General features: G+C 45.2%; 1 protein-coding gene across 11 annotated transcripts in view; it reads left to right on the top strand.

Annotated features, from left to right (window-relative positions):
• LOC126088583 (titin) overlaps positions 1-16,349 on the top strand; it is a 1,213,778-nt gene that overhangs the window by 643,852 nt on the left and 553,577 nt on the right. For all 11 annotated transcript variants that reach the window (XR_007519972.1, XR_007519973.1, XR_007519977.1 and 8 more), the window contains exon 5: positions 13,786-13,952. Coding sequence is in view for 5 of the 11 variants with exons in the window: in XM_049906783.1 (XP_049762740.1) it covers positions 13,786-13,952 (167 nt within the window). In the remaining 6 variants the exon portion in view is untranslated. The remainder of the gene's footprint in view (positions 1-13,785; positions 13,953-16,349) is intronic.

Genomic DNA, 16,349 nt, shown 5'->3' with positions numbered 1-16,349 from the left:
GCCGCAAAGAATGTTATGATACTTTCGTCTTGTAGGCTGTCAATATTAAAAGGTGAATTTTCATCTTTCTCAGTCTGGTTCGTTTCATTTATGTTACTTGTATCACTCCTTGCATTCTTCCATGGCCAGAAAGACTTCATTTTAACTAGATAGTGGTCTGATCCACACAGGGCTCCTCTATAAGATCTGACGTCTACTGTCTTGAAACTACTTGTTTGCCTAATGATAATATATATATATATATATATATATATATATATATATATATATATATATATATATATTGCTCCTTCAAAAAAAGGTGTGTAGTTGACAATTGAGAATTAATGATATTTATCGATATATTGCGTAGTTGTTAATCAGAAGGGACTTCCGAAAGACTGGATACGAACCTGCATTTAATAATCCGAGAGCTCCATTACTTCTTCGAAAGGTTAAACTTCATCAAAGCCAAATATCCGCTTGATCTGAGGTTTCCCGACTGATTATACAACGCTCCCAAAATTACGAGGCAGTTTATTTGTACAGATTAGCAGACTGCCGCAAAGCACGAGCCTGCAGAGAAGAAGAATCATCGCCTGATTTCATTCTAACAAGTAAAATTTCAGAATCATTTTGGAATGACTGAGCTATGACTGTGTTTCCTATCATGAATGATTGATTGCTCGAACGAATTGAGAGCTATATAATCACGTAGATAGGAGAAAAAATTACAGGAGAGAGAGAGAGAGAGAGAGAGAGAGAGAGAGAGAGAGAGAGAGAGAGAGAGAGAGAGAGAGAAGAAGAAGAAGAGAGAGAGCGCGCAACAAAGAAGTTAAATAAAAATTCGCATTTAAGAAAATCGTAATTTTGAAGATATTTAATTTTTAGAAATAGACATATGTTCATCTCTCCTTCATCACGACACATTATTCGTTTCTAAAAAAAAAAAAATTGGCAGCTGTAATCGTTGTTCTCGTTGTTCATGTGTAACGAAAAAGGCTGAATAAGTGGGTAAGTCAAATCACCCAAACACAAAGACTGCGTGAAGATAGTCATGCACGTGAGGAACCTTCAAAGACTTGCACCAGTCACACATTTAGTGAAACCACTCGAACTTACAGAATCAGAGAAAAACTTTCCTGTAGCTGATGTGGCCACAGAGACTTCTTCTATTCGATTCTTTCATTCGAATGAATAAAAAAAAAAAAGAACGAAAAAAGTTGCCTGGTACATGGGTTGCTAAAACCGATCGATTGTCCCATCACTACACTCCTTAGCTTGGCGGCAGTGGCGTGAGGAGAGTATGTGTACACAAAGTTCAGTAACAGAATACAATTTTCCAAATATGGAAAATGCGGACGCTGTAATAGACGCGATCAACACATCGCTTGCACTCGCTATTCCGCAACAGCATCGCTTGCACACACTATTCCAGAATAACTGTTTCATTACAACTACAGAAAATAAGTTTCCGGAAATACGAGCGTTACGCGGCGGCCGTGCTTCAGTGTGGAGAGCCGCGAGCGCCCGATGAGTTAGTCCAGTCACGGCCGACCACGCGCTCGATAGCGGCCGCTTAGCCCGCGCCACTTTGCATTCTGCCCGCCCGCGATACGCCGTATCAATCACCAATATTTCCCTTGTGGCTGCTAATTGAATAATATGTATGAGTATCCCGGAACGACCTCATGATTTTCATGAGAATTATGCAGATGAAATTTCGTAATTAGCCGTGTGGCGGCTGACGCCCGTGTCACGGCGCCGTCACAGCCCGCAGCGCCCCCTGCTGACGTCACCGTTCAGCAGATAGCGGGCCTGTTAATGACGCCGGCGATGTGTCACGCAGGACACTTTGCACACATGGGTACCGAAGCGGTCTGTATTATTCTCTACACTGACCAAGCTGTGAAAGGAACAAAGGAGGGACGTGGACAGGGAATTAGAGTCCGCCTGAGTGCAATGGGCCGGCCGATGTGGCCGAGCGGTTCTAGGCGCCTCAGTCTGGAACCGCGCGACCGCTACGGTCGCAGGTTCGGATCCTGCCTCGGGCATGGGTGTGTGTGATGTCCTTAGGTAAGTTAGGTTTAAGTAGTTCTAAGTTCTAGGAGACTGATGGCGGGCATGGGTGTGTGTGATGTCCTTAGGTAAGTTAGGTTTAAGTAGTTCTAAGTTCTAGGAGACTGATGGCCTCAGACGTTAAGTCCCACAGCGCTCAGAGGCATTTGAGCCATTTTTGAGTGCAATGAACTGGGAAAATTGGTAGTTGATCTGATTGAATTATATTTTCCTGGAGACAAATGAGTCTCAACTTTCTCTTCGATAAGTAGAGAAGCTGAAGCAATGAATTAAAATTTGTGCCACAATTGGGACTGTTGGTGTGCTATTCCACTGTCGGAGAGTCTCGGCAATACTGACGATGTAAGAAGGGGAAAATGGGCTGAAAGTGTGAACTGAAGTTTGTGTCAGGGAGGGTACTGGACTGGTTTAGTCCGTGCAGCAGTGATAACTACAGTGCTGCCGTTGTGTAGCGGTTAGCGCATCTGTCTAGGAAGCAGGTCACTGTGTTCAAGTCCTAGCTACTTATCGAAGGAATTGATAGTGTCTCAATAAGAGGTTGTAAGATGAACTTCAACAAAAGTTAAAGAGGCGTAATGGAATATAGTCGAAATAAACGGGGAAATGCTGAGACGTCACTAGGAAACGAGACATTAAAGTAGTAGGTGGGGCCGGCCGGCGTCGGCGAGCGGTTCTAGGCGCTTCAGTCTGTAACCGCGCGACCTCTGCGGTCGCAGGTTCGAATCCTGCCTCGGGCGTGGGTGTGTGTGATGTCCTTAGGTTAGTTAGGTTTAAGTAGTTCTAAGTTCTTGGGGACTGATGATCTCAATGTTAAGTCCCATAGTGCTCAGAGCCATTTCAACCATTTTTTTAAGTAGTAGATTAGTTGTGTTACTTAGACAGCACAGTAACTAACGAGAGCCGAAGTAGAGATGCTGTTAAATGCAGGCTGGCAATAGGTAGAAAAGTATTTTCTGAAACAGTGGAGTTTTTTTATCATCTAATACCAATTTAATTTTTTACGTGCATGTTCGAAAGAACAGACACTGTTCATAAGCCACAGCTATACAAAATACTTCGAAATTAATTAATTATGTGAACTGCGATCTAAGGATTTCGATGGTGTGGCATATTGAAGCCTGGATCAGTCCGCGGACCGTGCATGGATAACCGAAGTAATTGAGGCAACCGCTTGCTATAAGTGGGAAATCCGGCTTCGAGTCCTGATCTGGCACAAATTTTCGTACGTCACTATTGGGTATTAGAACTACACCTAATACAGCTGATATCAAGGAATTCGCAGTCATCGAATTAACTTCGATGAACTTAAATGTTGGGAAATCTGTTCTAAGGCCTTTGTCCGGAGTTTACCTTGCGTGTAAGTGAAACTTGGACGATGAGCAGTTCATAGTGCAAAACAATAGGAGTTTTTGAAATGTGATACTATAGGAGAATGCTGAAAATTCTGTGGTGGATCGAATGACAGATCATGAGCTAATGAATTGAATCGGAGAAAGAAGAAATTTGTGGCACAACGTGACTAAAAGAAGGGATCGATTGATAGGATTCATTATGAAGCGTCAAGGAATCGTCAGTTTGGTGACTCAATTGTGGAGGTAAAAACTGTGGAAGAAGGCCAAAGTTCCAGTACAGTAAGCAGGTTCAAACGGATGAAGACTGCAAAGAAATGAGACTTACACAGGAGAATCTATCTTGGGAAAGTGCACGGAAGACCACAGCACCACCACTACCACCGCCACCACCACCACCACCAACAACAACAACAACAACAACCTGCGTAGCCTTGATTGCATCACCGGCTCATTCTTACCATCCTTACATGTTAAAAGTGTCAGTCGTGTCCCTTCAAACGGAACCATCCCGATTTTCGATTGGAAATATCTGAAGAAAAGGTAGAAATCAGAAGGTGGAATGGCTGGATGACGTAAACAAGTGTGAAACCCCTTTACACAAACATTTATCATATTTTTCGAGTCACAGCAGCGAACGATCAAGCGGGTCTAGAGTATTCGTGCATAAACAATATCTTTCTGCATTATGGCTATTCTTGATGAGTCCCAAATACCAAAAAACGGCTTACCTCCGTAGTCGAGCTCGCTAAAGGATGCCTGTGTTGTGCTATTAGGCTCGGACGTAGTTTGTTCGAATCCTGGTACTGAAAAAAAAGGTCTTTGTTTGGCTGGCAAGGGGAGATAGATGGTGACTAAAAGTCCTGGCTCACACTTGCCAACATTCCAAATTGAATTCCAAACATCCCCTCATCGTCTCATGCTGTGACCATATGTGGGACTATTCATGGTAATACGTCCGTCGGATGGAAGCGAACTCGATGACCCGCTTATTGCTATTAGAGAAGAGTAAACTGTGTGCCGGCACCGTGTTTCACACTCTACTTTCCCTATCATCACACAACACACCACCCGATACCATCACCTACCAACTAGACACGCGCATCGTGAGGAAAGAGACCATTTTCTGTAGTGAAAGCAAACCATTTCCGGTTTGACGGCAGAACCTATTCCTCTTTGTCTCCCAGACAACAATACCATATGATTCTTTATCTTTGCCGTAACTAGATCTAAAGAATTCATCCTCATCCTCAATCGTCGGATGAATGTTTACGAATCTTCATAGTGCGACATAGTTTCAACTTTACACATACGCGTTATTCCTGAATGTTTTCTAAAGCTACTTCCTGCTTTTCAGTAAATATCAGTGGGTTAAAATTACCATAATACAATTAAATATACCTCGATTATCTCTCCAGGAAACGATTAACCCTCCAGGGAATAGAATGAGCTCGCCAAACGTAAAAATCGCGTTTGCAACAGCCTTTAGTTAATAATTGAAGCTATGCATATGTATCATACATTGCTGAACACTTGTCTGAAGAGCACGAAAAATGCGCTCGCACAATATTTACCAATTTTTTTAACAAAACATGGAGATAAATATACAATAAATAATTTTTATGGTTTAAAACAAGTTACTCCCAGATGCAAAGTACCTATGAGCGACTTCCTGAGGAAACAAAAATTCGCTTTGCAGTGTTTCATATAATTATGGAACGAATTTAAAAATTTAATATGGTGTCATAATAATGGTTCCAATGGCTCTGAGCATTATGGGACTTAACATCTGAGGTCATCAGTCCCCTAGAACTTAGAACTACTTAAACCTAACTAACCTAAGGACATCACACACATCCATGCCCGAGGCAGTATTCGAACGTGCGAGCGTAGCGGACGCGCGGATCCAGACTGAAGCGCGTAGAACCGCTCGGCCACACCGGCCGGCATGCTGTCATAATTTATTCATAAAACGGTGTAACCTTACGTTAAGGTTTCAATACAGTAACTCAAGTATTAAAAGCTAGAAGCTGTGTTTATGTCTTCAGGAAGTGTAACTGAAGGCGCGCAAATTACTCAGACTACATTCATATAACCTTTGAGAATGAGTGCAGTTAACGGCTTCCAACACACTTTACACCTCTTTCCAAACCTCTTCGAAAGCTTTCCTTGCTGACACCACTCACAAAATAATGAAAGGAAAACAGTTTGTCTCTTACCAGATTTTCGCTTTTCATGCAGTAAAACTTTAGCATTGGGCATACGTTTTAATTTACTACTTCTTAACTATTGTTAATTTCAGTTGATTAAATATGAGCTGAGTGCCTGGTATTTCTGGTCTACTATTTCCAGTCTACTGTTAGTCCATCTGCTCTTTCTTTCTCTCTTGTCCATATACTTTTCCCCCGTCTCTCTGTCAACCTCCTCGACTGTCCACTCACCGTCTGTTTCCTCCCGTCCATCTACTCTCTCATTCCATCTGCTCCTCCCCTTCTGACCATGTGTTCCTTTCCCCTTTGTCCATCTCATTCTTCGCCTGTAAGTCCATCTCCTATTCACTCGTGTGTCTCCTCTGCACACCCTATAAGTCTAACTCCACCCCTCCCCCCTCCTGTTTCCACCCCCGCCCCCACCCCTCCCCCCCATTATCTGTCCATCTGCTCCTCCTCCTTCACCCTGTCCATCTACTCCTCTGCCTCTCTCATTATATTTGCTCCTCCCCTTCTGTCTATCAGCTCCATTCCTCTTTGGCAATCAAATCCTATCCCTCATAAGTCTATTATATCATCTCATCACTCCCTCTAAGTCCATGTCCTCCTTCGCTATCTAAGTCCACCTACTCCTCCCCCTTACCTTTCCGCATTATCACCTCCTTTCCAATAGGAGTTTGTTGCTTCCAACCCCAACAAATACTGTTTTCCAGACATTAAGTAGTATCTGTACCAAGTTTGGTTGAAGTCGATCCAGGGGTTAGGAGAAGCTCTTCACTCGCTGCTTTACCAGCATAAGCACCGGTCACATGTATTTAACATATTTGACTCATATTTGTACACATATTTCATCTGTATCTCTAGTGAACTTCGCCCTTAGTTTCGTTCTCACGCATCTCAGTATTTATGACGGGAAGAGAATCGTTCGACATGGCAGAAGTGCAACCCTTCCATAAATACGTGCAAATTTCAGTGCTGGGCCATCAACAAATGTCAGCGTGCGAATCATTCAACGGAACATCATCGATATGGCCTTTCGGAGCCGAAGGCCCACTCGTGTATCCTTCATGACTGCACGACACAAAGCTTTACGCCTCGCCTGAGACCGTCAACACCGACGTTGACTGGAAACATGTTGCCTGGTCGGACGAGCCTCGTTTCAAATTGTATCGAGCGGATACGGGTATGAAGACAGCCTCATGAATCCATGGACCCTGCATGTTCAAAATGGTTCAAATGGCTCTAAGCACTATGGGACTTAACATCTGAGGTCATCAGTCCCCTAGACTTATAACTACTCAAACCTAACAAATCTAAGGACATCACACACAGCCATGTCCGAGACAGGATTCGAGCCTGCGACCGTAGCAGCAGCGCGGTTTCGGACTGAAGCGCCTAGAACAGCTCGGCCACAGCGGCCGGCGGACCCTGCATGTCAGCAGGGGACTGTTCAGGCTGCTGGACGCTCTGTAATGGTGTGGGGCGAATGCAGTTGGAGTGATATGGGACCTCTAATACGTATAGATGCGAATCTGACAGGTGACACGTACGTAAGCATCTTGTCTGATCACCTGCAGCCATTCATGTCCATTGTGTACTTCGACGGACTTGGGCAATTCCAGCAGGACAGTGCGACATCCCACACGTCAGAAATGCTACAGAGTGTCTCCAGTAACATTCTTCTGAGTTGGAACACTTCCGCTGGCCACCAAATTCCGCACACATGAACATTATTGGGCGTATCTGGGATGCCTTGCGACGTGCTGTCCAGAAGAGGTCTCAATCCCCTCGCACTCTTACGGATTTATGGACAGCTCTTCAGGAATCATGGAGTCAATTCCCTGCAGCACTACTTCAGACATTAGAAGAGCCCATGCCACGTCGTGTTGCGGCACTTTTCGTTGCTCGCGGGGGCCCTACACGATATTAGGCAGTTGTACCAGTTTCTTTGGCTTTTCAGTGTTCTTGCACGTCGTAAGCTTGGGCACTTTTTCAGCGACCTCTTTGAGAGAGAGGTTGTTCTGTCCCCACAGTGGTTCTTTGCATATAGTAGGTGATATTTGTACGAAGTTTGTTTGAAATCGATCAGGTGGTTCAAGATGTGGAATATACATACATACATTTTGTAATACGCGTGGAGTAATTTGTGTGTTAAATAACTAGGCATTTTAAGCCCTTTTGTGCATAGGAGTACGATTTTTTAAAGGATCGGGTGTGGGTGTGAGAAAGAATTACTGGTTATTTTAGAATTTTCTGATTTATCTGATTCCCGCGACTTTTTTCTATAAAAAAGCAACTTTTTAATTGGTCTTTTAGCAGCCATTCCGTTAAAATACTGCATATTTCCAAGAGCAGCTGAGGAAGCTCCTCGTATTTGTCACCGAACGACAGTTTAACTTCTTCGCAAAATTGCGACAAGTCAGTTTCGTGTTCTCGTGCTGTAGAGAATGCTGCGCTAGTGCCTAGGGCGAAAGAAATGCAGTGGCAGTGGTGTCGTCGCTAATTGCACTGCAGAGTCCCCCGGCTGCACCACTGGCACTGCAGTCGGCGCTTATCGCCGCCATGTTTCACACAGCACGGCCCAACTTGGCCGTCACGGAGTTGTGCCCTTACACTGCCATTCTGCGCGCTCCTTAGAGCCGCGCTACGGCCAACTTGCGCAGTCCGCAGCCCTTTTCGCCTCTGTTCTACGCCGTACAGGTGACAGTTATTACAACCCGCTTACCGTCCCTTGTTTGTCCTTCTGCTTTGATGGACTCGCTAATTCCGTTTAATTAGAGGGTTGTACTGTTAGACGCTTATACTTTGCTACCAAAGCAGAAAATGCTGCAAAAGGTCATAACCTGCATAATAACCAGGAATGTCGGTGAAGAAGCTGAAGCACTTTAGCCTTTACCCTTTGACGCAAGTGTGGCCAGGTGGAACCAGAGTGGTCAGCACGAACGAAGTCCGCTGTACACGGAAGATAATGTTTTGGCGAGCGGACACACTTCACGATGCTTGACATGATAAAGTATGGTATGGTAGTATCGCATACAAAGTGCATTGACGAAGTTGTCATTTGTTCTCAGGTTATTCATGTGAGAAGGTTTGCGACGTGATGATGGCGGGAATTAACAGACTTTGAAAGCGGACTTGTAGTTGGACCTAGACAAAAATGTTCAAATGTGTGTGAAATCTTATGGGACTTAACAGCTAAAGTCATCAGTCCCTAAGCTTACACACTACTTAACTTAAATTATCCTAAGGACAAACACACACACCCATGCCCGAGGGAGGACTCGAACCTCCGCCGGGACCAGCCACACAGTCCATGACTGCAGCGCCATAAACCGCTCGGCTAATCCCGCGCGGCGGACCTAGACGCACGGGAATCGATAAGGAATGCAGTATTCTGTGATCCATAGTTTCAAGAGTGTGACGAGAATACCACATTTCAGGCATTACCTCTCACCACGGACAACGCAGCGGCCGGCAGCCTTCACTTAACGACCGAGACAAGCGCAGTTTGCGTAGAGCTGTCGGTGCAAACAGACAAGGAACACTACGTAAACACGCGTAAAAATCAATGTGGGACGTACGACAAACGTATCCGTTAGGACAGTGCCGCGAAATTTGGCGTTAATGGGCTATGGCATCAGACTACCGACTCGAGTGCCTTTTGTAACAGCATGACATCGCCTGCAGCGCCTCTGCTGGCCTCGTGACCATGTCGGTTGGATTCTAGACGGCTGGAGAACCGTGGCGTGATCAGATGAGTCCCGATTTCAGTTGGCAAGAACTGGTGGTAGCGTTCGAGTGTGACGCAGAATCCAAGATGTCAACAGAGGACTGTGCGAGCTTGTGGTGTCTCTAAAATGATGTGGACTGTGTGTACATGGAATAGACTGGGTCTTCTGGTCCAACTGAACCGGTCTTTCACTGGGAATGGTTATTTTCGGCTACATAAAGACCATTTGCAGCCATTCATGGACATCACGATCCGGAACAGCGATGGATGGTTCAAATGGCTCTGAGCACTATGGGAATTAACATCTGTGGTCATCAGTCCCCTAGAACGTAGAACTACTTGGACCTAACTAACCTAAGGACATCACACACAACCATGCCCGAGGTAGGAGTCGAACCTACGACCGTAGCGGTCACGTGGTTCCAGAGTGAAGCGCCTAGAACCGCACGGCCACACCGACCGGCGAACGACGATGGAGTTTTTATGGAATATACTGCACCATGTCACCGGGCCAGAGTTGTTCGCCATTGGTTTGAAAAACATTTCGGACAATTCCACCCAGATCGCCCAACATGAATACCATGAAACTATTACTGTCGGCTATAGAGGCAGCATGGCTCGGTAATTCTGCAGGGCACTTTCAACGATTTACTGAGTCCATGGCATGTCGAGTTTCTGCTCTTCGTCGGGCAAAAGTGTTGTGTCTAGACAAGACGGCCTAGACACAATGAGAGGAAGCCGAAAGCCACGCGCTTAAACTCACGCAGGCTGGCGTGAGGTCTGAAACAGGATACGTAATGAATGCTATAAAGAAAAGTACGTAGCTTCTGGAATACTTAACTTTAATCCACATTTGTAGAACATCGCTCTTGATGATACATTAATAGAATCTCAATATCAATTGAATACGGCGCCTTGCTAAGTCGTAGCAAATGTAGCTGAAGGCTATGCTAACTATCGGCTCGGCAAATGAGAGCGTAATTCTCAGTGAACCATGGCTAGCAACGTCGGATGTACAACTGGGGCGAGTGCTAGTACGTCTCACTAGACCTGCCGTGTGGCGGCGCTCGGTCTGCCATCACTGACAGTGGCGACACGCGGGTCCGTCGTATACTAGCGGACCGCGGCCGATTTGAAAGCTACCACCTCGCAAGTGTGGTGTCTGGCGGTGACACCACAAAAAGAATCTCCGACTCGATATTAACAGGTATCCCATTACTTTTATCGGCTCAGTGTATTTCCTATCCTTGTTTTGGGTCCGTACTTCGCATCGGCAGTGCCTAAGTTTGAAGTACGTATTTCTACTGATTTTTATGGTATAACTTATGAATTATTTCATGTTATCACTGTCCATATGAAACCTGAATTAGTTTTAAAGAATAGAAAATCCAGGATAGAATGTAACAATATAATGAAAAAGATAATGGTTACTCACCATATAGCGGAGAAAGGCACAAGAAGAAGACTGTGGGAAAGTTTTGCCAAAAATAGACAGCATAATCACACGCACACACTCACTCAAACGCAACTCACACACACACATGACCACACTCTCTGGTAACTCGAGCCAGATGGAGATTTAACTTTACCCAACAAAGCCAAGTACAAGTTGCTACACCTCCTTCTCTGCTCAACAATAAAACGTGCTTTCCATATTATTTGTTGGATGGTTGAGTTAACATTTTTCTCCATCTGCATCTACTCTCGCAAGCCGCCTAACAGTGTATGGAGGAAGGAATGTTTCGCACCACTGTCTGTTCCCAAGTTTTCCGCTGTGTTCACGAACGGCGCCTGGGAAAAATGACTGTCGGTAAGGGCAAGTATGACGGGACGACCAATTTCTAGTCGAGATAATTTCACGAAACATATGTGGAAGGAAGTAATATGTTGTTTGACTCTTCTTGAAACGTACGCTTTCGAAATTTCCACAGTAAACCTCTCCAAGATGCACATCAGTTTTGTAGCATCTAAGACGGGAGTTTTTTGTATTGATTGGATTGATTCACGGGAAGAGACCAAACAGCGAGGTCATCGGTCTCGTCGGATTAGGTAAGGATGGGGAAGGAAGTCGGCCGTACCCTGTGAATGGAACCATCCCGGCCGGCATTTGCCTGCAGCGATTTAGAGGAATCACGGAAAACCTGAATCAGGATGGCCGGACGCGTGATTGAAGAGTCGTCCTCCCGAATGAGAAAGACGGGAGTTTGTTAAGCATTTCCGCAGCGCTATCGCGCTGTTTCAACGATCCCATGGCGAAACGCACGTGTCTTCATCGGATCTTCTCTGTCTGTTCCTTTAATCCAACTTAGTATGGGTTGGAGACTGATGAGCAGTACTCAAGAATAGGTCGAACAAGTGTCTTCTCTAGTGAATCAATTACGATTTCTTACGATTCTTCCTGTGAATCTGTCTGGCATCTGTTCCTCCTTCAGTTTATTTTATGTGGTCACTCGTTGTTGATTCCAGTGATTTTCATCAGTTGCGTAATCGTACAATACTGGATTTCTTCGCCGCTTTTGCACAATACGTTACAGCTATTTATGTACAAAGTCAATTGCCACTCACCGCAGCAATTATTAAGACTGCAGGACTTCGTGAGCTTCTGTGCAGTGTTCTGGCGTCGAAACTTTCCGGTAGTTAACGGGACGGTCTCCTAATAGTGCCACGAAGTCCCCAACGTTATCTGCTCGACCATTAATATGATTACACTACTGGCCATTAAAATTGCTACACCAAGAAGAAATGCTGATGATAAACGGGTATTCATTGGACAAATATATTATACTCGAACTGACATGTGATTACATTTTTACACAATTTGGGTTCATAGATCCTGAGAAATCAGTTCCCAGAACAACCACCTCTGGCCGTAATAACGGCCTTGATACGCCTGGGCATTGAGTCAAACAGAGTTTGGATGGCGTGTACAGGTACAGCTGCCCATGCAGCTTGGGTGATGCTTAGTGTTTAACGTCCCGTCGACAACGAGGTCATTAGAGACGGAGCGCAAGCTCGGGTTAGGGAAGGATTGGGAAGGAAATCGGCCGTGCCCTTTCAAAGGAACCATCCCGGCACCCATGCAGCTTCAACACGATACCACAGTTCATCAAGAGTAGTGACTGGCGTATTGTGACGAGCCAGTCGCTCGGCCACCATTGACCAGACGTTTTCAATTGGTGAGAGATCTGGAGAATGTGCTGGCCAGAGCAGCAGTCGACCATTTTCCGTATCGAGAAAGGCCCGTACAGGACCTGCAACATGCGGTCGTGCATTATCCTGCTGAAATGTAGGGTTTCGCAGGGATCGAATGAAGGGTAGAGCCACGGGTCGTAACACATCTGAAATGTAACGTCCACTGTTCAAAGTGCCGTCAATGCGAACAAGAGGTGACAGAGACATGTGGCCAGTGGCACCCCATACCATCATGCCGGGTGATACGCCAATATGGCGATGACGAATACACGCTTCTAATGTGCGTTCACCGCGATGTCGCCAAACACGGATGCGACCATCATAATGCTGTAAACATAATCTGGACTCATCGGAAAAAATGACGTTTTGTCATTCGTGCACCCAGGTTCGTCGCTGAGTACACCATCGCAGGTGCTCCTGTCTGTAATGCAGTGTCAAGGGTAACCGCAGCCATGGTCTCCGAGCTGATAGTCTATGCTGCTGCAAACGTCGTCGAACTGTTCGTGCAGATGGTTGCTGTCTTACAAACGTCCCCATCTGTTGACTCAGTGATCGAGACGTAGCTGCACGATCCGTTACAGCCATGAGGGTAAGATACCTGTCGTCTCTGAACCCACCGATTCCATATTCTGCTGACAGTCACTGGATCACGACCAACGCGAGCAGCAATCTCGCGATACGATAAACCACAATCGCGATAGGCTACAATCCGACCTTTATCAAAGTCGGAAACGTGATGGTATGCATTTCTCCTCCTTACACAAGGCATCACAACAACGTTTCACCAGGCAACGCCGGTCAACTGCTGTTTGTGTATGAGAAATCGGTTGGAAGCTTTCCTCATGTCAGCACGTTGTAGGTGTCGCCACCGGCGCCAACCTTGTGTGAATGCTTGAAAAGCTAATCATTTGCATATCACAGCATCTTCTTCCTGTCGGTTAAATTTCGCGTCTGTAGCACGTCATCTTCGTGGTGTAGCAATTTTAATGGCCAGTAGTGTATTACTGTATTTTACTCTCTATTGCAGTTGTAATTTTATTTTTGTGTTTATCGTTAATTGACAGCGTAGAAACAGAAGAAAAAAAGAACGTAAATATGACCGAAATTGATCATTTCATTCTCGTATTTTTTTTATTTAAAACACGTTGTCAGAAAAATTGAAAAAAAAAAAGAAATAGGGGTGTGTATAGTAAGACCTGAGGCACTGTGCAGCAGGTGTGTTCATTGAGGCTGTGTCGTGTTTCAGTGCGGCCCCTGGAGCTGCAGCTGACTGGCGTGAAGGAGCACGTGGTGCAGGGGACCAACGTGGCCGCCGTGTGCCAGGCAGTGGGCGCCAACCCAGAGGCCACAATCACCTGGTACAACGGGACCGACCGCATTAACAACACCGCGGGGAACGTCGTCGAGCAGCAGGTAAGCGCCACCTCGCCTGCCTGCACGTTTCTACAAAGAGTATACGAAATAACTTTTTACCCTTCTAGCAGCAGTTTACCGTCGCTGGAGGAGCGAAGCATTCCTAGTGACTGGAAAAATGCTCAGGTTGGTCCAGTTCCCAATAAAGCTCGTTGAACAGATGCATACATTATTAAGTTCATATTGATGACGAGTGCCGGTTCTGCTAGAAGCGTTCCAAGTGATCGGGAAAATTTGCAAGTCATTCCCATTGTGAAGAAGGGTTGTAGAACACATGTGTGCACTACTAGGGGATCGTTGTCTGAGGCGCTATGGACACGGCAAGGATGGATGTGCGCTCGAGCATACACAACAGGAGTAGCGAAATCCTAAAGGCAGACCCCAGCCGCCTAGTTAGCGGTGGAAGTGGGTGATTTGGTAGCAGAGCCCGCACATACTAACAAGAGTGGGCCGCGACGTTGGGATCACAGATTTACTTTGAACTTGTACACATGTAGCAGGCCATAAAAACAATATACTGTGCATGTAATAAGGAGCACTACTCTAGCAGTTCCGATAAAAAATCAAGACAAATTTTCCGCGTCTATTATGTGACTTCTGTATCTGTGCGTAGGTGCCGGACGTTACAGTTAGTGGTGGCCAAGCGGAAGCCGACACGGTAGCTGAGCGTGTTCGGTCAGAGAGCTGGGTGGTCTCTGTAATAAAAAAAAATTGAGTGAAGGGATCAACAACGAACTTCAACGGATGTCATATGATGATCGCTACGACCAAAAACAACGAAAAAAAAAAGGCAGTTAGGTTCGAGCCTCGCATGCCAAACGTGTATGAAGCGAAGGTTGGTCTCCCGCTCAATCTTAATTTTTAATGCATTTTTTTTTCAGCACTGATCATATTATTTAATTTATATGACATCTGAGAGGTAATATAATTAAAAAAAGCACGCGTGTTTGCTTGAGGTTTTAGTGAGTTTCATGTTATTTGACTACTTACTATTTTTAATTAAATTTGATTACCAGAACAAACATCTTTATAACGAGCAAAAAGTAAATGAAGAAAGGGATAGAGTTTTCCTGAAGATGTACGCCTTTCGTGATTTGTGAAATCCCTTATACATGGCAATGTGGTAAAGTTTTAGTGAGTTTCATGTTATTTGAATGTAATGTATTGCGAATACATAGAAAGAAGGATCCTTTATTGTATGATTATATGATAGCGGAACAAACACTGGTAGCAGTTACTTCTGTAAAATATCTGGGAGTATGCGTGCGGAACGATTTGAAGTGGAATGATCATATAAAATTAATTGTTGGTAAGGCGGGTACCAGGTTGAGATTCATTGGGAGAGTCCTTAGAAAATGTAGTCCATCAACAAAGGAGGTGGCTTACAAAACACTCGTTCGACCTATACTTGAGTATTGCTCATCAGTGTGGGATCCGTACCAGATCGGGTTGACGGAGGAGATAGAGAAGATTCAAAGAAGAGCGGCGCGTTTCGTCACAGGGTCATTTGGTAACCGTGATAGCGTTACGGAGATGTTTAACAAACTCAAGTTGCAGACTCTGCAAGAGAGGCGCTCTGCATCGCGGTGTAGCTTGCTCGCCAGGTTTCGAGAGGGTGCGTTTCTGGATGAGGTATCGAATATATTGCTTCCCCCTACTTATACCTCCCGAGGAGATCACGAATGTAAAATTAGAGAGATTAGAGCGCGCACAGAGGCTTTCAGACAGTCGTTCTTCCCGCGAACCATACGCGACTGGAACAGGAAAGGGAGGTAATGACAGTGGCACGTAAAGTGCCCTCCGCCACACACCGTTAGGTGGCTTGCGGAGTATAAATGTAGATGTAAATGTAGATGTAGATGGAGAAGGTATCCGGAACTACTTTGCACCTCGACGCTTCGAGCTGCAGACACAGAGGCAGGCCCCATTTGGCAGTTAACTTGCGTAGTAATCAGACGTTACTGAAGTACCAAGAACGAATACTGTAGGTGCAAATTTTTTGAACATCGCAGATTTTACACTTGTACTACAAAAATAAACGTTTGAGTGTGATTCGAGCCATCGCCTTGTACAGGTTCGTCTTACGTAGCTCACACTTGCCTACAATGACTTTTTACGGCCGTTACCTTCGCACAGATACATCAGTTACATAATAGATGCGTAAAACTTCTTTTGCGATTCTCTCGGAATAGCCAGAGTAGTGCACCATACTGCTTGCACATTATGTTGTTTTAATGGCCTACTAAAGGTGTACAAAGTTTGAAGTAAATCCGTGATCCCAACGTCGTGGCCTGCCCTTTCGTCACTTGCCGACCTGCGCACTGGGAGAATTCTCATTGCTACCTCTTCACTACATAGCGTGACAGCACAGTCTTCACGCACCATAGGTCAGGGAAG

This window comes from Schistocerca cancellata, chromosome 6 (genome assembly GCF_023864275.1).
Source record: "Schistocerca cancellata isolate TAMUIC-IGC-003103 chromosome 6, iqSchCanc2.1, whole genome shotgun sequence".
In the NCBI taxonomy this organism is placed as follows: domain Eukaryota; kingdom Metazoa; phylum Arthropoda; class Insecta; order Orthoptera; family Acrididae; genus Schistocerca; species Schistocerca cancellata.
The sequence above is the reverse complement of the archived record's forward strand: the minus strand, read 5'-3'. Positions and strand labels throughout refer to the sequence as shown.